At 46.0% G+C, this 22,005-nt stretch overlaps 2 protein-coding genes across 2 annotated transcripts; both read left to right on the forward strand.

Annotated features, from left to right (window-relative positions):
- The first annotated feature begins 294 nt into the window (after window positions 1-294).
- Window positions 295-3,514, forward strand: LOC114854672 (flavin-containing monooxygenase 5-like). Its single transcript, XM_029149282.2, has 10 exons — window positions 295-395; window positions 672-811; window positions 900-1,088; window positions 1,164-1,329; window positions 1,446-1,588; window positions 1,694-1,890; window positions 1,975-2,122; window positions 2,288-2,495; window positions 2,580-2,652; window positions 2,736-3,514. Exons 2-10 carry the CDS (start codon window positions 680-682, stop codon window positions 3,148-3,150), a joined length of 1,671 nt encoding a protein of 556 aa, XP_029005115.1. The 5' UTR covers window positions 295-395; window positions 672-679; the 3' UTR covers window positions 3,151-3,514.
- Window positions 3,515-4,420: 906 nt separating this feature from the next.
- On the forward strand, window positions 4,421-21,981 carry prrc2c (proline-rich coiled-coil 2C). Its single transcript, XM_029149280.2, has 34 exons — window positions 4,421-4,826; window positions 7,348-7,517; window positions 7,674-7,848; window positions 7,931-8,040; window positions 8,279-8,404; window positions 8,499-8,797; window positions 8,878-8,957; window positions 9,168-9,304; window positions 9,423-9,510; window positions 9,847-10,030; window positions 10,125-10,740; window positions 10,829-11,004; window positions 11,298-11,544; window positions 11,674-11,884; window positions 11,962-14,424; window positions 14,873-15,030; window positions 15,157-15,311; window positions 15,408-15,804; window positions 15,892-15,977; window positions 16,060-16,251; window positions 16,332-16,595; window positions 16,783-16,869; window positions 17,159-17,260; window positions 17,355-17,523; window positions 17,628-17,846; window positions 17,954-18,075; window positions 18,160-18,314; window positions 18,431-18,662; window positions 18,756-18,863; window positions 18,944-19,138; window positions 19,234-19,334; window positions 19,539-19,665; window positions 19,761-20,003; window positions 20,090-21,981. The coding sequence occupies exons 2-34, from the start codon at window positions 7,403-7,405 to the stop codon at window positions 20,357-20,359; spliced, it is 8,409 nt and encodes a 2,802-aa protein (XP_029005113.1). The 5' UTR covers window positions 4,421-4,826; window positions 7,348-7,402; the 3' UTR covers window positions 20,360-21,981.
- Window positions 21,982-22,005: the final 24 nt, after the last annotated feature.

Here is a 22,005-nt window from a genome sequence, read left to right on the forward strand (position 1 = left end):
CTGTATCACAGAGGATGTATGTGTGTATGTGCTGTGTGGAGCTTCGAATGGGTATCCATTTATTGGCATAAATATGAAGCATTTTACTCCTAAAAATAAATAAATGCTCCAATAGTTGTCGACCTGAGTGTAAATAGTTCACTTTAAGACCAGAAGATGGAGACACATAAAATAACTTGGAAAAGAGCTTTCAACAATATAAACCCAATAAGACTGAATATTTTAATAAATACGCTGTTTCCTTGGTGCAGCGTTATTACCACAGTCTATTTGCTTTAGGATTGATTATGATCCTCCAGATCCAAGGGTCATGTGGAAGATACCGATCTACGCTCCACCTACTGCGAAGTTACATGCAGCACGAAAAGCCCGTTTTCTTCTTCGATTCGCAAAAGGTAAGAAAAGAGCAAACACGTGCAAATCGAATATAATTTGTAAAAACGTCAACTGGTGCAAATTATGTCGCTAAATAAACGCCGAGCGTCGCTGAAAAACTCAAAAACTTTCGCGCATGCGTTTGTTAGAGCAGAAAAAAGTTGTGTTCACAGCGCGTTGGACCCGACGATCGGCCGCTCCTGGTTTTCTGCTCTTTAACCGCAGCCTTGTTTCCGTCTTCGTTCCCGTCGCTTCTCTAAATTCGCGTGCTGGCGCTGACGCGTCTGTGCTCTCAGGCTGAAGCATGGCTCGTCGCGTCGCAGTGATCGGCGGAGGCAGCTCAGGTCTGGCCTGCATCAAGTGCTGCCTGGATGAAGGGCTGGAGCCCGTCTGCTTCGAAAGCAGCGACGACATCGGCGGCTTGTGGAGGTTTAAGGTGCGACGCACTGTGCGCAAGTTGGAGGAAGTTCTCTGATCGTATGTTCATGAGATGGAGTTGATGTTTGTTGACTGGCCGATTACAGGAGAACCCAGAACCAGACAGGGCCAGTATCTACCACTCTGTCATCATCAACACCTCCAAGGAGATAATGTGTTACAGTGACTTTCCCATTCCTGCACACTTCCCAAACTACATGCACAACTCCCTGATCATGGACTACTTTCGGATGTATGCTGAGCGCTTCCAGCTGAGCAAGCACGTACGCTTAAATGTAAGCAGTCCTCACCCACTTCCTTTATTGCTCAATTCTGTGTATTCCACGTTAAGTGTTTGTCTTCTGTCACAGACCAAAGTGTTGCAGGTGAAGCAGAGATCAGATTTCTCTCACTCCGGCCAGTGGGATGTTGAAACAGAGAACAAGGCCGGAAGAAAGGAGAGACACATTTTTGATGCTGTGATGATCTGCATTGGACATCACTGTCACCCACACCTGCCTCTGCATGACTTCCCAGGTACAGTAGACAGTGTTGTTTAATGATCATTAACATGCGTGAAGGAAAAAGCTCTAAGACCCACTTTAAATGCAAAAGAACAAAATCTGGTACAAATATGTGCACGTGTAATTCAGGCATTGACACGTTCACGGGGAAGTACTTCCATAGTCGAGACTACAAGACTCCAGAGGAGTGGAGGAATAAAAAGGCTGTAGTGATCGGAATAGGAAACTCTGGAGGCGACATCGCAGTGGAGCTGAGCAGAGTCACCAAACAGGTGAAACGGTTATAGATTCTCAGAAGTAGACACAGAAAGACTTTGACCTCTGAAGTTAACGGTCCGCTGATATCATGACTCACTGCCTGTATCGCACATTTTCAGGTATATCTAAGCACACGAAGAGGGTCCTGGATTCGAAACAGAGTCTCCGACAATGGTCTACCTCTTGATATGAATTACAGCAGATTTCAGCTTTCTCTGCGACACATTCTTCCCTTTGAGATAATATGCGGCATTGCAGAGAAACAGCTCAACCAGAGATTTGATCACAGTCTGTACAACCTGAAGCCAAAGCACAGGTACTGCAGCAACTGCAAATCTCAGTCAAATGCTTTTCTGTGTTGTGAAATATTTGCACTCATCAGGCTAAATTTAATTATCAGGTTGTTCAGTCAACATCCCACAGTGAACGATGAGCTGCCCAACCGGATCCTCTCTGGAACCGTTCAAGTGAAACCCAACATTCGCAGATTTCAGGGATCCACTGTGGAATTTGATGATGGAAGCAAAGTGGAGGATGTTGACCTGGTGGTATGTTCACTTGTTAGAATTTTCCTCTATTGCTTTGTCACATGGCCAAACGGCCCCACAAGTGGCCACAGGGCCCCTTGGGCCCCACTTTGGTAGAAAAACAAGTAGCACCCCCCCACACACAAATACACACAGTTGACTAATACCTAAGCCCCTGTCTTGCAGGTATTTGCTACAGGATACAGGTTTTCCTTTCCTTTCCTGACCTCCAACGTGGTTTCAGTGTCTGAGAACAAAACAGATGTGTACAAGTACGTGTTTCCTCCTGAACTGGACCGGCCCACGCTTGCCATTATTGGACTGGTGCAGCCACTGGGAGCCATCATGCCCATCTCTGAGATGCAAGCCAGATGGGCCACACGGGTCTTTAAAGGTACATTAATACATGATCTGTGCTTTAAAGTGCTTATGTAAATCTATGTATGAAAAGAAGGTTCACTGGTGTATTTGGAAACAGGGTGCATCAAACTTCCCTCAGCCGCCGCCATGTTGAAGGACATTCGCTACAAGCAGGAGACAATGGCTAAAAGGTAGAGGGAGTGTTCTTAAGGTTTTAACTGTCTGCTTCCAAGACCTCCTTTGAAATATAATTTTAACATAATCTGTTGTTCAGGTACGTCGCCAGTCAGAGACACACCATCCAGGTGGACTTCGTCAGCTACATGGATGAGATAGCAGAACTAGTGGGGGTTCGACCAAACATCCCAAGACTGCTGCTGTCTGATCCCAGGCTGGGCCTCAACGTGCTGTTCGGTCCCTGCACCCCATATCAGTACCGTCTGAGAGGGCCGGGGAAGTGGGCTGGGGCCCGTGAGGCCATCCTCACTCAGTGGGAGAGGGTGGTTCAACCCATGCAGACCAGGCCCTGTGACGAGCCCAAACCCAAGAGATCCTTCACGTGGCTTCTGCTTCTGTCAGCTGCTTGTGTGGGTTTGGCTGCATACGTTTACAGGAACAACCCACCAGGCTTCTTACAAGATCCCACTGCACTGTTAGACAAGATCAAACTGTACCTGCCTGGACAGTGATATCTAATCTAATCTAATAAAAAAGTCTGCTGTGGTCATGATGTAGTACATGGCTGACATGATAATAGGGTTCACGCTAATAATTAATACAATTATCAGAATATATTAGGATCACATTACAGCTGACACAAACTTCACATTTTGAAAAATGAAAATTTAAAATAAAAAAAAAATCCTGATCTAATCTATTTCTGATGTGGTTATGACTGTATAATACATGCTGATAGGGTTAACACTAATAATGATAAATTTAGCTTTTAGAATTAAATTAATGTTATATTGCCAATAACCTTACCAAATGTCATGATGTAATTGAAATTCTGATGTGTCTGTATAATAAACTAAGATTTTGTACAAACCTTTATCCTTTTTGTATTAATTTACTTTGCCTAAATCTACTATGGTAAGATTTTAAGGTAGCAGATAAACATGAATGGATGGATAAATGGCGGGAGGGAGGGATGGATGGATGGATGGATGGATGAGACTTCAAACTAACCGCCGTTCTTAAACTACCGGTGGACCCCGGAACGAGAACTGTCCACGTGTGAGTCGTTAACATTTGGGTTGCCAGGTTTAGGATGAGACCATTATCTGAACGTGAAAGACCGGTTACATTTTACATTACGTTTTTACTCAAACATATACACATCGTGCCTAATTTGGCCGTTGGCTGCTCTACTTGCAAAATGGATCAAAATCAAAATGGAATGTGCGATATTCAAACTGCTAATGTTAAGTAGTCAAATTCTGGTACAGTTTATTGCTGCATTCTAACTCAGTTGTTAACATTTGATAGGCTTAGTACGAATTACTACTAACGTTTAATTTCCAAAAAGACATTTTCTCATATAACATCTTCATAATAAACCAATCTTGTTAGCTAGTTGTGGGGTGGCTGTGCAGATTCTTTATTATCCGTTTCTGAACTAGGTACAGACAAAGTTCAGTTAATCAGTAACATCCGTATTATTAGATTTTAAGAGATGTCTATGAAACAATCAGTAAAAACAAAAACTAGACTGCCTTTCTTTCTTCTTTAATTATTGTCACTAGACTATAATAGTTTACATCGTTAATCTAAAATAATATTATTATTATTATTGATGTCAACAGGGAAATACATTTCGTATGTGTAAAGGAAAATGAGTGTGTGAGGCAATCCCCCTCTAAATTAATGAGTAGTTTTGATGGTAACAGAAGTGTGACTGAGCACCTGCCCTGCGCTTTGGAGGCTTTGAAAGAGGGGGATGTGAGAGCATAAATCTGGCAACTCCAGTCTGCCATCTTTGATTGTGCGACAGGCCGCGGCGCGAGCGAGGCCTCACTCAACAAGAAAATCGGTCTGGCACGAGATAACGGGTGGGCAGGGAAACCGAACCAAGGGACGACTGCGGACCGGTTCCCGTTATAGCGGTCCCACAGAGAAGCACGAGCTGTCCGCTCGAGACGGCGCAGAGGACACAGAACGAACGCCGTGCATGTGCAGAGCAATTACTTAGCAGCCAACGCGCACAGTTGCTACCCACTGTTAGCCGCACTGGGTTAGCAGGCTAGCCAGCTTTTGTAATCCGCCGGCCAGACTCTGACTCGTCCAACACGAACCGGGTCGAAACGCGGATCCAACTGAGCTCCTGACGCAGCCGTACGAACAAAGAAGGCCCCGGCGGTGGCAGGTGGGTCTGCGTGTCATGCCAGTGCACGTTTGTACGTTTTGCTCGGCGGAGCGATGTGTTGCCGTGCTCGGCGCTAGCTGGCTAGCGTGCTCCGGCCACTGTCGGGCTGAAAGTGGATGTGATGGCGACTGGCGAGGAAACGAAACCGTGTTAAACGATGCAGCTGGCGGCCTCCGCGCTACCAGCGCCGTGTTCACCCGGAACGCCAGAATCGGTCGCCGTTTGGGCTCATGGTGTGATTCACCGTTATAGTTTTTGTTAGAGGCCGGTCTGGTTGAGTTCCGGGCGAAAAGGGGCCTCTGCTCCCCGCTGGCACGAGCCACCCAGCCCACCAGTACTTTGATTCATAGAGAGGGGTGGCCTGTAGATTCACCAGAAGCAGTGATTCACGTAGGAGCCGCGACGACGGTCTCTCATGCCTCGTATCTCAGGGCACGTATGACGTCTTATTCATTATGTAGAGGATAGTGTCCCGTCTGGCGGTTAACTACTTCTTGGTCATTGTACCGTTCCATTCAACAAAACGGGTTTTGTGTGTGTGTGGGGAGGGGGATTTTTTTTCTTTCTCTAAAGCAGCACTGTTTCAGAGTGTGAGTGCGCTTTGGAGGATTTGGCTGAGCAGTGGTATGAAGGCGTCCAAATGATTCATAACTTGTCGGAAGATGGAAACCAGCTGCGGGATTATCCGTAGACAACGTGGTATTGCTTCCTATATATGCATTAGTGGTTGAAAAGGCTCCACCTCTGCCTAATTTTGGAGAAGCCACTCAGATGTCCATTGATTGAAGTAGTACTTATTGATTGACCCGTCAGCTATATGACCTGCTCACAGAGCTTAAGCTAAAGGTGGAAATCTCTGTAGTTAATTTAACGAAATGGGCGCACAAAGTCTGTCTTAAGATTTAATGTAACATTCAATGCATTGTATTCCATTGTACATGCTAGATTGTTTTGTGTATGGATGTTGACATCTAATTTGTGACAACATAGATGCTCTGCATCTTTCCCCCATGCTTAATAAAAGGACTAGCCACATCGCTGTCCCTGGAGGGATAATTGATGGCCTGGTGGTAGAGAACCACAAGCATTTAGTGTTTCTTGATCTAACCACTCAAAAGCTAGAGGTCACCGTGCAGAAGCGGTGATCGTTTGAGATGCAGCTGTCTTCAGTGATCATGCATTGTGTACTGAGTGAACCCTTTACATGTGGGCTTTTTATTACCAGGTAACTTTGACCTGCAGGGTTTAGCCTACATATGTAGTATTGTTTGTGGTTTGTGCGCACAGGAATGATTAGACACTGAAGCTTCACCATTTTGTCTTTTTCTGCTTTCTATCAATTTGTTCCATATCTTTCTAATAATGTGATAGTTTTTATGTTGAACTATACCAACCAGTGATACAATATACAGAGTACTTTCAAATGAAGTGTTCATGAAACAGTCAACCATTATTTCCTCTCCACATCCTGTCATACATTGCTGCTGTACTTGATGGAACTGCAGTAGAGCCACTGATTTATTATGATGATAAATGCAGGTGTTTTGCCTGTCAGTTGCTCATAAATTGTGCTTACACGTCTGTGATCAGTCTGTTCTGCCAAACTTGAAAGCCACATTTAAGCCAGTGTTTGAATGACCACTTTATACAAACAATAATCTTTTCATTTTACATGGTAAATACAAATGCATAGGTATCTGTTAAAGATTTATGGGTAGTAAAGTTTGTGAGAGCATTAGATCAGTGGTTACTAGCACCTGGCACAGGATCAGCGCTTTTGATCCCAAGTGAAAAGTAAATAATCGCCTTCCAGTTTGAACATTTATATTTGAAGTTTCTTTAAGGAAGCCTCATGGGGTTGGAGAGTGCATCAAAGTTTTATTATTGCTCGGTCTTTATATTGTAGTTTAGTTGTTGCAATTCTTTCCTGTATTTTTCCAATTCTTCAGGGAAAAAGCTGTAACAAAGCTTATTGGCCAAACCAAAACCTCAGCATTTCACTACCGGTCAGCATGCAAACAGACATTCACTTCAAGCTTTGGGCCAATTACCATGTATAACACGGGCACCCAACCTCACACAAATGTAACCTCAGACCATGAAAGGGATCTCATGACCCATCTTAAATGAATGTTTAATTCTGAGAGTTTTAAATGTATTACTGAAACCGATCCATGAGAATTCTCAGTGTCCTCAAAGATGCTCTCTGCTGCTTCATTAATAATGAATGACCTCTTTGTGACTTGGAAAAGATACTGAAAGTCTCAAACATGCTGTCTCTCTGACCTTGGAACTGTTCACTGTAATTGAGTTCCTGGGTCTTGCCTTCTTTATTGTCCTCACTTCAATGCTATAATTATTGGTTACACCTCTATTCTTACAGTGTTATTGTTCTAGCCATTGGCGTAATTAACACCAGGTGTTGTGATGTTGTTTGCGGTTGAATGTCTAAAGGATTTTGATACCTGTTGTAGGGTCTAGAGCTAATAACATGGGCTCCTCTGTTGACTTTGGTCTGCAGGAGGCTGGTTCTGTGGGTGAGGCCAAAGGACCAGACTCAATGAGTTTCCAGCGAAATGTCAGAGAAGTCAGGGCAGAGCACCAAGGCAAAGGATGGCAAAACAAAGTATGCAACCCTTAGCCTCTTCAACACCTACAAGGGCAAATCTCTGGAAACCCAGAAAACTGCAGGTAAGCAGCTGCCTTAACAATGAATCTGCTCATCACAGTAAATTCACAGCTTGTTTTTAATATAAATATACCTTCAGGATAATCCACTTCATTATCATAAAGTATTTTGCTTATATTGGCCTTTATTTACTCCACGTGAATTATTTTTTATAACAGTGGCTGCCAGACATGGGCTCCAGAGTTTGGGCAAAGTTGCTGCTAGTCGGCGAATGCCCCCTCCGGCCAACCTGCCCAGCCTGAAGGCAGAGAACAAGGGAAACGATCCCAACGTCAACATTGTCCCCAAAGACGGTAGTGGCTGGGCATCCCGACCTGAGGGAGGGGAGGAGAGGTAAATGCACTTTTTTAGGCATATATTAAGGTATATGTAAAGGCGCCAGTGATCCACATTACCCTATTTTGTTGTTGAATAGGCAACAGGAGACACCCCCGCCCCAAATCAAAGCAGCGGTACTTCAGTCACAAGAGGTTTCTGTTGGGGGCAGCCGCTCCTGGGCCAACAGCAAGCAGATCCAGCTAGACGGTAAATATATTCTCCATTCCCTCGACGTATCGGACCTCCTCATGCATTCTTGTTGTGCTGTGGCCCTCTAAAATTATTTATGCAGAAGGTTTGCATTGTTCTGGCTTGTGTCCAAACTAAGTTTTTAAATTTTGATAATGTTCAATTAAGATTGAAGAATTAGACCTTCAGCACTTTACTGTAAACAATGTCTAATCAAGGGATTTCTGTGCAAACTTCCCATTGTTTTTTTGTGCAGGAACGCCACGTGTGAGCAGCCATTTTCACCAGGAGTTTCCCAGCTTGCAGGCAGCTGGTGAAGTAGAGAAAGGGGATGGTCAAGATGAGGAGCCTTATGGACCAGGCCCCAGCCTCAGACCTCAAAGTATGGTCACAACGTGAACATGCAGTGCCTGCTGATTTGACAGCAGTTTACAAAGTGCAAAGTTGAACATAAATATACTTCTTTCTCCTGTCAGATGTTGGCAGTTGGCGTGAGGGTGGAGGGAGGAATTTGAACACTGCATCTGGCCCTCCTGAGATGGAAAATAGGGCTCCAGAGGAGGGTGCTACAGAACATGCAAACTCCTCACCTCCAGCAGAAGTTGAAGAACCTGGCCGTAATGTGACCACTGACAGTCAGAGGGAGAAGAGGGATGGCAGGGAGAAGTTGGCCCCCTCTGCTCCTCCTCAGCCTAAACTTAATGGGGGGCAGCAGCCTCCTGGCGGGGTGCCAGCTCACTTTGACCCTGCTTTCAGAAGCATGATGCCTTCTTATGTAAGTTCAAGTGTTTATGAGGATTAAACTCATAGGACTATCACATTTACAGTAGTAATTATTGTTCTGTTGTATTTTAGATGTTCCATGCCTATCCTCAAATGTCATTTAGCCAAGGGCAAGGGAACTACAGATACCCAGTACCACAAGATGGAGTCAAGTGAGTCTAAAGTTTTATAATTCATTGTAATGCATTATGTCAAGAAGTCCTCAATTAAAATAAGTATTTACTTAAACATGAATAAATGTTAATATGCAAATATTGGATAAATGAATTCGTAGCCATTACACAGTCTTATCTAACTGTCTATAAGAACGCAAAATGAATTTGTCTTTTTTTTCCTCTCCTCATTCTTTGTCTGATCTTTAGAGCTCCTCGTGCTGTACGACCCCAACAGCCACCTCCTCAGTCCTGGAGCCAGGACCCAGACAGACCATCTATCGTCAGCGCTACAGAACTAAAGGAGCTGGACAACTTGGACACTGATGCTGATGAAGGCTGGGCAGGTCAGTAGCTATATATATATATCTGTGCCGTAGATCCTTGAGTTGGTGTTTTGCAACGTCAACACGTCATTCCACGTGGGTAAAGTAAAAAGTGGTCCTGTCTTTACTTTCCCACCAGGAGCTCAAATGGAGGTGGACTACACTGAGAAATTAAACTTCAGTGATGATGAGGAGAACCAAGCTGCTAAAGAGAAAGGAGAAAATTGGTGAGAATTCTGCTATTGAGAATATATATATATATATATATATATATATATATATATAAAAAAATAAATTTTTTTTTTTTTTTGTCCATGGACTGTCACTTACTGTAGTTAAGTTTAAAATGATTGGTTAGAGGTTCATTGGTGACATCTAACCACTACAATATTGTAGCTAGTGTTATGTTGAAGTCATATGTAGCTGATGCATTACAAAAGCATGATAAATGTTATTCTACTATGTGTGCATTAAAGTGGGGCAGGAGTTCTAGGTGAGCTAACAAACAGGAGCAGCTGCCAGTTAAGAAAACCTTAAGTGTAACTGCTTATTGTTGTTTTCAGGGAGTGGTTGGGTAAAATGGAGCGTGTAAGGTCTCGGCCATCTGATGTTCAAGAGGGCTGGAAGGAGGGCTCTGAGGACCATGTGGGTAATAAAATATCATGGGCTGACGGTGTAGATCCCAATGCGCCATCGCCTGGCAACATGGGGCAGTACAACAAGTCTGCTGCTCCACTGGACTACCAGGTAAAGCTGGATATGCTTTAAACAGATCCCTCATTTTGTGAACACTGACTGAATAATAGCGAGGTGATCTTATATATGTACTTTTATTGTTCAGGTTAGCGGTCGTTCTGCTGGTGGTACATCAACACGGGGGGGCAAACCACAGGCCACAGCAGCACCTGGTGCTGATGAGGACTCGGAGGCCTGGCGGCAGAAACGCAAGAAGCCTTTGGAAGTTTCTGAAGCTGTAGAACGAGCAAGACGGAGGAGAGAGGAAGAAGAACGGCGAATGGAGGAGCAGCGGCTTGCTGCTTGTGCTGAAAAACTGAAACGTCTCAATGAAAAACATCGCCAGGCAACTGAAGGAAAGTCACCCGCTGCTCAAATCAGCAACGATGAAACAGGAGCTGCCTGTGAGGAAGCTGCAATATCAGTTCCAGCTCCTGCACCTAGTCCTGTACCTTCAGTTACAATTTCACAATCACAGACCACAGTCATGCAAGTTTCTCTAACTGAGAGGGTGGATCGAGAACAGGAGAGGATTGAACCAAATGCGGAGGAGGAAGTTCACTTGCCTCTTCCTAGTCCCCCAATCCAAAGACCTGTATTGACCGAACCTCAAAGGGAGGGAGAGAGCACCTTGGCTGAGGTCAACACTCTGCTAGAAGAGAGCCAGCCTGATAGGACAGCAGCACCAGTCAGAGACTTTTTCAGCGTAGAGGACAGTAGAGGTGAGTAAACTCATAACACTTAGTTAATTGTCTATTTGAGTGAGTTTTAACACCTGTTCTATAATTTGCCATTATTTTTCTCCCGCAGTGGATGATTCTAATCTGTCTCTGCCTCACCTGGACACCCCCAGTGGTGAGGAAGTCCCCGTGGCTCCTCCACAGCTGGAAGGAGAAGCAGCTGCAGCATCCATGCGTCCATCAGTCTCTTCGGGCTATTCCAAACAGTTTCAAAAATCTCTGCCACCCCGTTTCCTCAGACAACAGGTAAGTGTCCACATCTGCCGCTGTCAATTCACTTACCACTCAATTATTCAGGTGCATTTTGGAGAGTCACAAGAGCTTTAAGGTTCTATTCAGATTTTGAAGTTTCTTTCTGCTCAGTTCAAATTAAAATTGTAATGCTGTAGGAGAATAGTTTAAATATTATAGGCACAAGTTTATCATACAAAATGCTTAAGTAGATTTTGTAAATGTCCATGTTGCGTGTATTGTCTTGTCGTAACAAGTAGAACACATGGAAACATGACTACTTAGCTTAACTGCGGCTGGTGTCTTAGGAGCAGATGAAGCAGCAGCAGTGGCAGCAACAGCAGAGTGGAGGCTCTGTCTCCCCATCAGGTGGTGGTGGGGTCCAAACTACACAACAGCAGCAGCACCGCTCAATGTATCAACCTATTGGCCCCCATCACCAGCACTTGGCCTCAATGGGGTTTGATCCACGGTGGCTCATGATGCAGTCATACATGGATCCCCGCATGATGTCAGGACGCCCTCCCATGGACATGCCAACGAACATTCATCCTGGTATGGAGATCTGTAGTAACTGTTGACTCGTTTTCAGAAAGGCTGATTGTGGTCAAGTGCTCATTAATAATTTATTTTAGCTGTCAGTGGCATCCACCTGTTTTAAATTTGCTTTTTTCCCCATTTCAGGAAGGATGCCCCCAAAGCAGGTTGTGCGCAGAGAACCTGGTGACAACTCCAGCTCTAGCTCCGACTCCTTTGACCACTTGACCCGACCAATTCGAGACCATGGAATGCCCTCGGATTCAAGGATGGTATGGGGCTCTGAGCCATACCCACAGGCAGAGCCATTGCCTTCTGTCACTCCTCCAAAAGGACGCGACGATGGCAAGGAAGCACGGTAATAACATTTTAAATAAACTTTTTTTTTTTTTTTTTTTTAAGGGCACATGGCACTAATAACCTTCTCTTCTTCAGGATTGACCCTGGTTTGGATTTGGACAGGGGTATTATGTACCCCCAGGACCATAGTGCGTTGGACTCCCGTAAAAGTAACTTCTTCCGGGACCAAACAGAGGCCCTGTCAGCATTTACCCAAAGTACAGAAGATTCATCTGGACCATTAGACAGGGTACCCGTTTGTTCAGCCTTTGATCCTGAGGAAACGGGGCTACCAAGTGGAGAAGAGGTGGATGCTCTTGGTAAGGCTATGCTCCAAAGAAGTGTCTCTCAAGGCTCCAGCCACTCCCTCAAGCTGGAGGAGCCCAGGTTTGATGGGATACCTCTTGCAACAAAATCACTAGAGTTACAGGGTACTGCAGAAAGAGCTGATAACACCCAGAATGATCTGTACTCCCAGGCTGTGGTGACCAGCAACAGGGCGACGCCTCCTGCTGATGGATTACATAAACAAGAGAAGCTCAATTTGCCACCTCCTAGCAAGCAGAAAGCTGAGCTGCGCTGGGGAGGAAGATCTGGAACTGGACGCAGGGAAGGCCCAGGGGGGGAGAGGCCAGTTCGCAGGTCTGGGCCTATAAAGAAGCCTGTACTTAGGGACATGAAGGAAGAGAGAGAACAAAGAGAGGAGAGAGAGAAGCGTCATGAGAGAGGTGAAAGAGGAGACCGGTCAAAGAAGGATCAGTCATCCAGAGCCCTATCTGCAGCTGCTGCAGTATCTGAGGCTTCCAGGCCTCAAGGGGAGGGGAAGAAAGAATCGTCAGAGGTTGAGGAAACGCCGACTGGCCATCAGAGAGTCAGAGACTCTCAGCCTTCATCTGTGGCTCCCACCTCCTCTTCCCAAGAGGAGAAAACGGACAAGCCACCCAGCAATGACAAGCATCCAGAACCAAAACTGCCCTCCAGGAAAGAGCCCAATCTTCTTCCTCGTGCCTACAGACGGGAGGAGAGGGACAGACGAGAGGAGAGGGACAGGGATAGGGAACGGGATCGAGATAGGGATAAGGAAATGGACAGAGAGAGAGAGTGGCCTGCAGACTCTGGTTTTAAAGGACGAGGTCGGGGAGAGTATTACTCCAGGGGACGTAGCTATCGGGGGACTTACAGTGGCCGAGGCAGGGGGAGTCGTGGTCGAAGCCGTCCTGATTACCCTTACAGGGAGCCTCGCACGCGCTCCGACTTGCCGTCTGCTGGGGTTGCTGCCGCCTTCCGCAACAGGGAGGAAAGCGAGACGCGTAGTGAGAGCTCGGACTTTGAGGTTATACCAAAACGCAGGCGGCGCCGTGGATCAGACACTGATTCTGAAAGCGAAGGTGGGAGGGAGTCTGCCAGTGATACTGGTCCCTCTGACCGTGAGCCTAGCACTAAACCTAGCCGTCCACTGAGGCGAGAACTTCCTGGAGAAGGCCGTTCTGGGCTACACAAGCCAGGCTTTGGGCCTCCTCACATGGGAGAGAAGGTTACAGGATACAGAGGGGATGATGAAAGCAGACCTAAGCCAGGATTTCTTCCTAAAGGAGAGCCTTCTCGGCGAGGAAGAGGAGGACTTTACAGCAGACGAGGTGGAGCAAGGGAGCGTGGAGGTCCTCGATCAGCACCTCTTAGACGGTCATCAGCAAGAGATTCCTCCTCTCAGTGGCCCTCGAAGCCCATGGAGACGTTCAGACTCGAGGACACAGAATCAACAGCACGATATGACAATCCTCCTGCTGAGAGACGGCCTCTTAAGTCTGACGGCAAGAAATTTATGGATGGGGCACCTCAAAGCAGAGAAAGGCCTCGTAGGTCCCGACCAGCACGACCACCTAGGCAAGATAAACCACCTCGTTTCAGGCGCTTGAAGGAACGCGAGGCTGCGGTGTTAGCTAGTGGAGAGAGAGCCCCAGGATCATCTGTTCCTCTGCCTGCAGCACCTTCTACTACAGCCGCTAGCTCTGCCTCTGCCCCAGTTTCCCTCTCCCCGACCCTCTCTAGAGCTCCAGGAGCCCCTGCAACTGCACCTGTGGAAGTAAGTGCTACTTTGCCTGCACCTGACCTGCACCCTCCTACAGAAGCATCTTTGCCTGAGACCAGCAGCCCCACAATCATTGCAGTTGGCACCAAATCTCCAGACCTGTCCAACCAGAACTCTTCAGATCAAGCCAACGAGGAATGGGAAACTGCCTCTGAGAGCAGTGACTTCAATGAAAGGAGAGAACGGGAAGAGAGGAAAGTGGCACTGGAGGCTGCTAATGAAGCATCAGCTGCCTCTGCACAGGCACCTGCACCTCCTCAGGGTTCTTTGACCCCCAGTAAAAGCCCATCTGACGGAGGGGTGGCTCAAAAACGTGAAGGAGCTCCTGCAGCCAAGAGGAGCTTCTCAAGCCAGAGACCTATAGAGAGACCGAATCGTAGAGGTAACAGTGGAGCAAAACCAGGACGAAGCTACACGGGGGGCAAGGGAGAGAGGAGGGGAGCTGGAGGGGCCAAAGCCGGCCGCAAAGGGTAAGTTTGAAACAATCAGGCTTTTGTCTGTTAAGCATTTATTTGTCTGCTTACATTAACACTTGAACAATGAAGTTGACTTAATGAACGGTGTAGAATAACTAATTTGTTCAACACAATAAACCTTTTGTGGTATGCTGCCTAATTACTGGTTGCCCTAGAGCAGAGTCTGCATTTCTCAGTAACCTGTTGGCATCATGTTGCAACGTGCTATTAAAAGATTCTCCACTTAGGCAGACTGCTCTGCTCAAGTGTGTTGCAACCCATTATCAGCATCTTTTTTTCAAAATGGCTTCACTGTTGGGCTATTTTTCCAGCCTGTATCTCAAATTCAAACATTTTCTTCTGCCTTATTTGACACATAAGCTTTTTCATTTATCACCAGGCTTAAACATTAAGATGCAATGCATTGTCTGTCTTTTGAGTAACTGTTTTATCGAATGAACAGACCCACAGCTCCAGCTGATGCCACAGCTCCAACAGCTGGAGGAGCTGCACACAGGCCTTCAAGAGAGCAACCTGCTCGTCGGAAAGATGACGCCAAACAGGCTGCCAAGAAGCCAAAGGAGAATGCTCTTTCTCAGTTTGATCTTAACAATTATGCTAGTAAGTCAAACTCATTTGTACTTGGATTGTCTTATATTTAACATATAAACCCTAGAGAAGAAGGAAAATACCAACCCATTGAGTGTAAACTCTATTTTCTCTTTTTGTACTTTGACTATACTATAGGTGTTGTAATCATTGATGACCACCCAGAAGTCACCACCACAGAGGACCCACAGTCCAGCACCAATGATGATGGCTTCACAGAGGTGGTGTCCCGCAAGCAACAAAAACGGCTGCAAGATGAGGAGAAAAGGAAAAAAGAAGAGCAGACTACTCAGGTAGAAAAGTTCACACATGGTTGTGTTTAATTAGAATTAATAGGCTAAGATTGCACTAATCTGCTGACCCATGTACTATCGTTACTGCTCACACAGAATTGGGGTAAAAAAGGGTCTGGTGAAAAGAGCAGGGGTGGAGGAGGAAAGCTGCCACCGAGATTTGCTAAAAAACAGTCATCACAACAACAGCAGCAACAACAACAGCAGCAGCAGGCTTCACAGCCTCAGGCTCCTGGGGCTTCTACCCCCCAAGCCCAACAACAAGCCCCTATCTCAGCCCCCCAGCATTCTCTCCATGGTCCCTCTCAGCCTGCTGCCTCGCCTCACACTCTGGAAGGAACGGTAGCTCCTCTTCCATCCATACCACCTGCCACTGTGGACTTTACTTCAAAGAGCTTACCCCCTGCCCCCACACAGACACACAGCACTCTGGGTACAGAGCTGTGGGAGAACAAGGTTGCAGGCTCCACTGTCCTTCCTGATGTTAAGAAGCGTGAGTAGTCAACCTTTGGTAAAAACACAACTCTCCTAAAGGAATACATTTATCAGCTTCAGTCTTATATAATGTTATGTATTGCAGTTGGTCCAATCAGTCCTCCACAGCCACCTTCTGTGAGTGCCTGGAACAAACCTCTTACCTCTTTCACTGGCACAGTTTCATCAGAGGTATGCTAAATATGATCTGTCTTCCATGTTTTGTTAAATGCATTTACTGCAGGATGATGAGCTAAAACCTTCTTTGTTTCAGGGAGTGAAGCCAGGATCAGAGGGCAATGTAGAACTGGGTATAGACAGTATTCAGTTTGGAGCTCCATCGTCTGCCGGTAGCACTGACAGTGATGGAGTCCCACCTTTGCTAGAATCTGGCTCTGAGCATAAACTACCTGCTCCCAAAGAGCAGAGACCGAAACATCGAGCTGGCCCAATAAAAACACAAAAGGTAAGTGCTCTAGAGGAAACTGATTCCTGAAAGAAATTACGCAAATAGAGTACAACAAAGGTTTGTCTCCTTTCTCTCAGCTTCCTGAAATGGAGCCGGTGGAACCTAAGGAGTACAAACCTGGTCCCATTGGCAAAGAGCGCTCTTTAAAGAATCGCAAGGCCAAAGATGCACGTGGAGGAGAAAGTGAGGGCATGGAAGGAGGAGTACCCGGAGGAGGAGGAGGAGTCAGTAGAGCCGCAGACTCTAGTCCTCCTACCAGTGATGCCACAGTTCCAGAGCTGGGAGGAGACATCGAGGGCATGATTACCGTTCCCTCAGCAGAGTACAACAGTAACTCAAAGGTATCCTTTTCAAACGCATTCACTATTATTTATTTGGATTACTCACATCGGTGCAAACTGTAATTAGTGATTAACTGCTAATTGCTCAGCATATTAAATGATATCGGTCATCTTGGTTGTGCACTTAATAAAATGCTTTTAAAATAAAATATTGATACAGTGCCATTTATTGTGTTTTTTTTTTCAGGAGTCAGTCACAGACTACACCACCCCGTCCTCCTCGTTAGCTGACACTGTTGGAGGGAATAAAATGGAGGAAAGTCTGGTGGCTAATGTGAGTACACGTCCTTACACTGGTGCAAAAGTTTTTTTTTAATTGGAAGAGATCACATGCTGTGGCCATCACCATCCTCATTCATGGTTTTAGCCTCCAGGCTTTTCTGCACATTCCTTATTAGGGATAGAGAGTTGTGTGCAAAATCATTTGTAAATGGACTGATTGCTCAATAAGGTGACGTTATTCAGTGTTCGAACATCATGAGATTTCATCATGATTGAGTGGGAAAACCTCATGTATTCACATGACGTACTTGTACGACTACGTACTTTGTCCTCCTCTTCAGGTGGCACTGCCCCACTCGTTGCCTCTTCCTCGACGTGAGACTCTGCAGCAGAGCTCCAGCCTCAGCACAGTCTCCCCTGCTACTGTTGATCTAACACTAAAGGTACATAAACTTGGAGAAAGTAACGTTAACTCAGGTTTGCTCAAATAAACTCTTACAGTGGTTTTATTTAAACACCGGTTTCTTTTTGGGTCAGATGGAATCGGCCCGTAAAGCATGGGAAAACTCTCCTAGTCTGGAGAAGAATTCTCCAGTGACTTCCTCTTCCTCGCCCATCACATCTTGTGCATCCTCGTACTCTTTCTCCTCAGCCTCTATGCCACAGATCCCTGTGGCCTCTGTTACCCCAAGCACCTCACTGTCGGGTGAGTAACTCCTAGTTCTATCTGCATTGGCTTTCCAATTTGTGCGAACATAGAGGATTCCCATTGTTCCTCAATATTCATGAAGCTTTGTTTTTTTACCACAGGCTCTGGTACCTATACAACATCATCCCTTAGTACCAAGACCACTACAGCGTCTGACCCTCCTAACATCTGTAAGGTGAAGCCCCAGCAGCTGCAGGGTGGAGGTCTCTCCTCCAGCAGTAGCAGCAGTAGCAGCAGCTTCTCTCAGCTAGGCTGTGTGCCTCCCCTGCTTCCCCAGCAGCAGCAGACCCCACAGGTGTATGTCTCTCAGTCTGCAGCAGGTGAGGAAAAACTCGTGTTAGCATTGCACATCAGTGTTGGTTGCACTGATGCATTACATTTGAAGTGCAGCTAATGTGGGTTATTAAACACACACATGTATTTTCAGGCTCTGCAGCTCAGATTCCTGCCTTTTACATGGACACGAGCCACCTCTTCAGTACCCCCCACCCTCGCTTGGCTCCTCCTTCCCTAGCGCAACAACAAGGCTTCCAGCCTGGACTCTCGCAGGTAGGATTTCTCTTGCTTGCCCAAAGCATAAAAATCATATAATTTTTAAATGTATGTAAAATCACCTCTGGGTTTGTCTGGCAGCCCACAGCTGTGCAACAGATTCCCATCCCTATCTACGCTCCACTGCAAGGTCAGCCTCAGCACCAACACACACACCAGGCTCAGCTAGGACTCAGCACTGGTCCTCCTGTGTCCCAGACACAGGACCTGTTCAGCTCCTCACTGCAGCCTTACAGGTAAGAGAAGGTTTTCAGTTGTCAAATCGAAACACAAATTACCAATTACCAACCATTTAATTTGTAAGCACTGCCAGGTATTTTCTCTTAGCTTCTCCCTGATCTTCTCTCTGCAGGTCGCAGCAGGCTTTCATGCAGAGCAGCTTGTCACAACCCTCCATGATGTTATCTGGACCTTCTCTGCACAGCTATGCCGGCGTGCAGGCATCGGAGCTGGGCAAGCCTCAGTCCAGTCTGGCCTATCAACAGCCCTCATCCACGCAGCACATTCCCATTCTGTTTGAGCCGCAGCTCAACCAACCCTCTGGCATGGGAGGATCCCAGCTCATTGACACACACCTGCTGCAGGTAACCTCCTCAAAATATTTCAATTTACCGGCATGGGTTGACATTCATCGTGATGTCTGCATATCTATCCCTTCTCCACCCTTCGTTGTCCAGGCTCGACAGGGAATGAATCAGCACTCAAACATATACTCAGGACAGGTGCAACAACATGGCCAGAGTAGCTACTACAGCAACACTCAGTCTCCGAGTTCAATGCAACAGGTGACCTGTATTCCATCAAAGTCTTAATAGATTTTAATTGTTTAATATGTAGTGTTGTAAAACAGAAAATCTCTCTCCAGGTGACAGTGCCTCTGCCTGGTTCCCAGCTGTCTTTGCCAAACTTTGGCTCGGGTGGAGGTCAGCCCCTCCTGGCATTGCCTCCCACTCCTCCTCAAGCCCAGCCTCCGAACCTAAACCGCCAGCCCCCAGTCTCCCAGCCATACCGAGGCATTATGGGTCCAAGCCACAACATGATGCAGCCTCCCACCAGCAAGGTTTGCATGTCTCTGTGAATAAACCCACTGCTTTTTGCCTTTTTATTTTAATTATTGAAGCTGTAATGGATTTCTTGTTTCTGTTGATGTTGCAGATGGACATGGATCTGAAGCTCTTTGGCACTGGGATGGATGTAAAGCCTGGGACTCCACCTGTCAGCGGCAGGAGCACTACACCAACATCCAGCCCTTACAGGTTCCCACTGACATCCCCACTGGCACACACATGCTTAAAAGTTACAACAAGCGCCACTATATAAACAAATGGATTGCATACAAACTGACAGCACGCTGTTTTAATTACTGGATATAAACATTTCTGATGTGGTTAAGCTGTCAGAACTTGATGCAGTTTTGCACACATGACTTTAGTGTATGTATTTTTTTTTTCTGCCTGCAGGGCCAGCTCAACATCTCCTAGCAGCCAGTCCAGTAAGATAAACAGCATGCTATACCAGAAGCAGTTTCAGCCGAACTCTGCCGGCATGAGAATGGCACAACACTTTCCTGGCCAGTTCAATCCACAGGTACAAAAAGTGTCAAATGAGCCTTCTGATTGTAATACAGCAGTGTACTGGTTCTCAATGATCCATTTGTTTGTTCTGTTTCTGTCTCCTTCTAGATTCTGTCTCAGCCCAACATTGTCTCTCCTCTGATTCGACCACCTCACAATAATTCATTTGCTGGAGGTGTCCAGCGTTCTCCCATGGGTCCCCCAATGTCACCTAATGTGGGTGGTGGTCTTATGCCTCATCCTAGACCCCAGCACCCACAGCACAGCCAACATCCTCCACGAGGAACCTCTGGTTCCTCCCTTGGACCCAGAAACACACACGCATCACTTAAAGCTGAACAAGATCTAAAGGTCTGATACGGTGTTCTTGTATATGATTGCTCTAGTCAGGTCATGAACTTTGAGTAATCGCTTAGTTTTGCCATGTCTCCTCCCAGGCAAAGCAGAGGGCTGAGGTGCTCCAGTCCACTCATAAGTTCTTCTCAGATCAGCAGCAGCAGCAGCAACAACAGCAACTCAAGGCCCCGCAAGTCAGCAAAGCGCCTCGGCTTGACCAGGGAGGAAAGCCAGCGCTAGACGCCCCCGCCCCAAACCACCAGACAGGAAGTGATCGCACAGATTCTGATAAACCCTCGGTCTCCACAGCCAAACCCATACGGACGGGCCCCATAAAACCACAGGCAATCAAACCAGAAGATGGCAAGTAAAGAGCTGCCGACCCTCCTCAGATGACTATGAATTGATGGAAGAGAGTCTGTTGCCATTCACTCAGTCACCATCTCATCAGGAACCGTGTAGGAGAGGAGGATGCTTTGCTTAGACATCTGGATGTTAATGATACTGAGAGTAGGTGCTGTTCTGCATACACACAATTCTTTCTTCCCCGTCTTGTCCCACTGTTAACGTGGGAGGTGTTTGAGTTGGAATCTTCCATCATATTTAGATGCAGCTTAAATGGCTGCACCACTTGTTTCATACTCTACTGTGACAGTAGATAAGAGTTGGACAGAGAAAGTTATAATGAAGTTTGCTGCTGAGTTTGCCAATTTTTTTAATTTTTTTTTTTTTTTTTTTTAATAGCTCTTGATTTGTTTAAAAATGTTTCCTATATGGGTTTACGCATATAATAGGAGAAATCCGCTTTGGTAACAACGAATGACTCATTTCTGTTTTTGTAGTCTGCTCGATCTTAGATGTCATTTAGTGAAGCATATTTTTGTTGCCCAGTCTTTAATCATAATTGAATAGAGATTTGTGCTTATGCACGCTCTCACCCATCAGTCTCATCCAGAGACGTGACATCAGACGCTCAGTTGTCCTTGTTTTACCAGAATGGAAATGTGAAAAAAATTGCAGCATTTGATTGACTTTAATGATTGATTTATAGATTGGTCTGCCTGTGAGCCTTCGCTCCTGCCTTCTGCTCTCATCTCCTTGCCTGAGTTTTACAAATTTGAGTGTGTTTGTTGTATAAACGGGGGGGGGGGGGCTTGCAGCTGGACTCCTGTGTATTTAACCAAAGGTTAATGCAGCGTGTAGGTAAAGTCATAGCCTTTTCAGATTGCTGTTGCCATGTCAGCAGAGTTTGAGTGGACTTATAGAATCACACAGACAATGTATGATCACTACTTGCAGGTGTTTCAGTTTCGAGGCAGCCGTCTCGCACCCTTTCACTGCTGTCACACTCATGCTTGCTGTCACACAGAACACATGTACACACTTCACTGTAAAGCACCCAGACCTGCTGCTATTGACGGATTCCAGTGCCCTTAGCTAGACTGACCAGGATAGGGCTAGTTAGAGGAATAGAAATGGTGAAAAGCTGATTGTTGAAACCGTAGAAAACCTTTGAGTGTGTATGTCAGCCCTCATGAGTTAGAGGGATAAGAACAGGACAGAATGATGAAAAGAAAAGCCTCAAGTTCAGAAGTTTGGCAGAAGGACACTTATTGTTTTGTTGTCTTTGCTGGTGAGAGCAATCAGTGCTGTTTTCTGTCTCACCTCCGCTGGCTGTCCCACCCACAATGCTCTCATCTTGGGATTGTGGCGACAAGGGTCCTTCAGAAGAAAATGTACAGTGGTATGCACCATGAGGCAGGGGGCTTGCCCTCCTCACCGCCGCCCTAGCCAGGGGAAGAGTCCTTGCTTCAGAGGATTGATGAGTGGATGGATGGATGCATGGATGAGGGAGGGTGGGTAATTTTTTTTTTTTTTCTTTTTATTTGTTGTTGTACTTGTACAGGGGTTTCATCGCTGTATTAAAAGATGTACGGTCTTATTTACATTCTCTTGGTTTGGTTACAGAAACTAATAAAATAATATACTGTTATGTTTTTGTCTTGGTGATCTTAAA

The sequence above is a fragment of the Betta splendens genome, chromosome 4 (assembly GCF_900634795.4).
Source record: "Betta splendens chromosome 4, fBetSpl5.4, whole genome shotgun sequence".
Classification (NCBI taxonomy): domain Eukaryota; kingdom Metazoa; phylum Chordata; class Actinopteri; order Anabantiformes; family Osphronemidae; genus Betta; species Betta splendens.

Coding starts and splice junctions, on each gene's coding strand:
- LOC114854672 (XM_029149282.2), top strand. CDS start 680: ATGGCTCGTCGCGTCGCAGTGATCGGCGGAGGCAGCTCAGGTCTGGCC. Junction 1,891..1,974: donor AACCTGAAGCCAAAGCACAG/GTACTGCAGCAA, acceptor TTTAATTATCAG/GTTGTTCAGTCAACATCCCA. Junction 2,653..2,735: donor CAGGAGACAATGGCTAAAAG/GTAGAGGGAGTG, acceptor TCTGTTGTTCAG/GTACGTCGCCAGTCAGAGAC.
- prrc2c (XM_029149280.2), top strand. CDS start 7,403: ATGTCAGAGAAGTCAGGGCAGAGCACCAAGGCAAAGGATGGCAAAACA. Junction 7,518..7,673: donor GGAAACCCAGAAAACTGCAG/GTAAGCAGCTGC, acceptor TTTTTATAACAG/TGGCTGCCAGACATGGGCTC. Junction 19,666..19,760: donor CTGGCCAGTTCAATCCACAG/GTACAAAAAGTG, acceptor GTCTCCTTCTAG/ATTCTGTCTCAGCCCAACAT.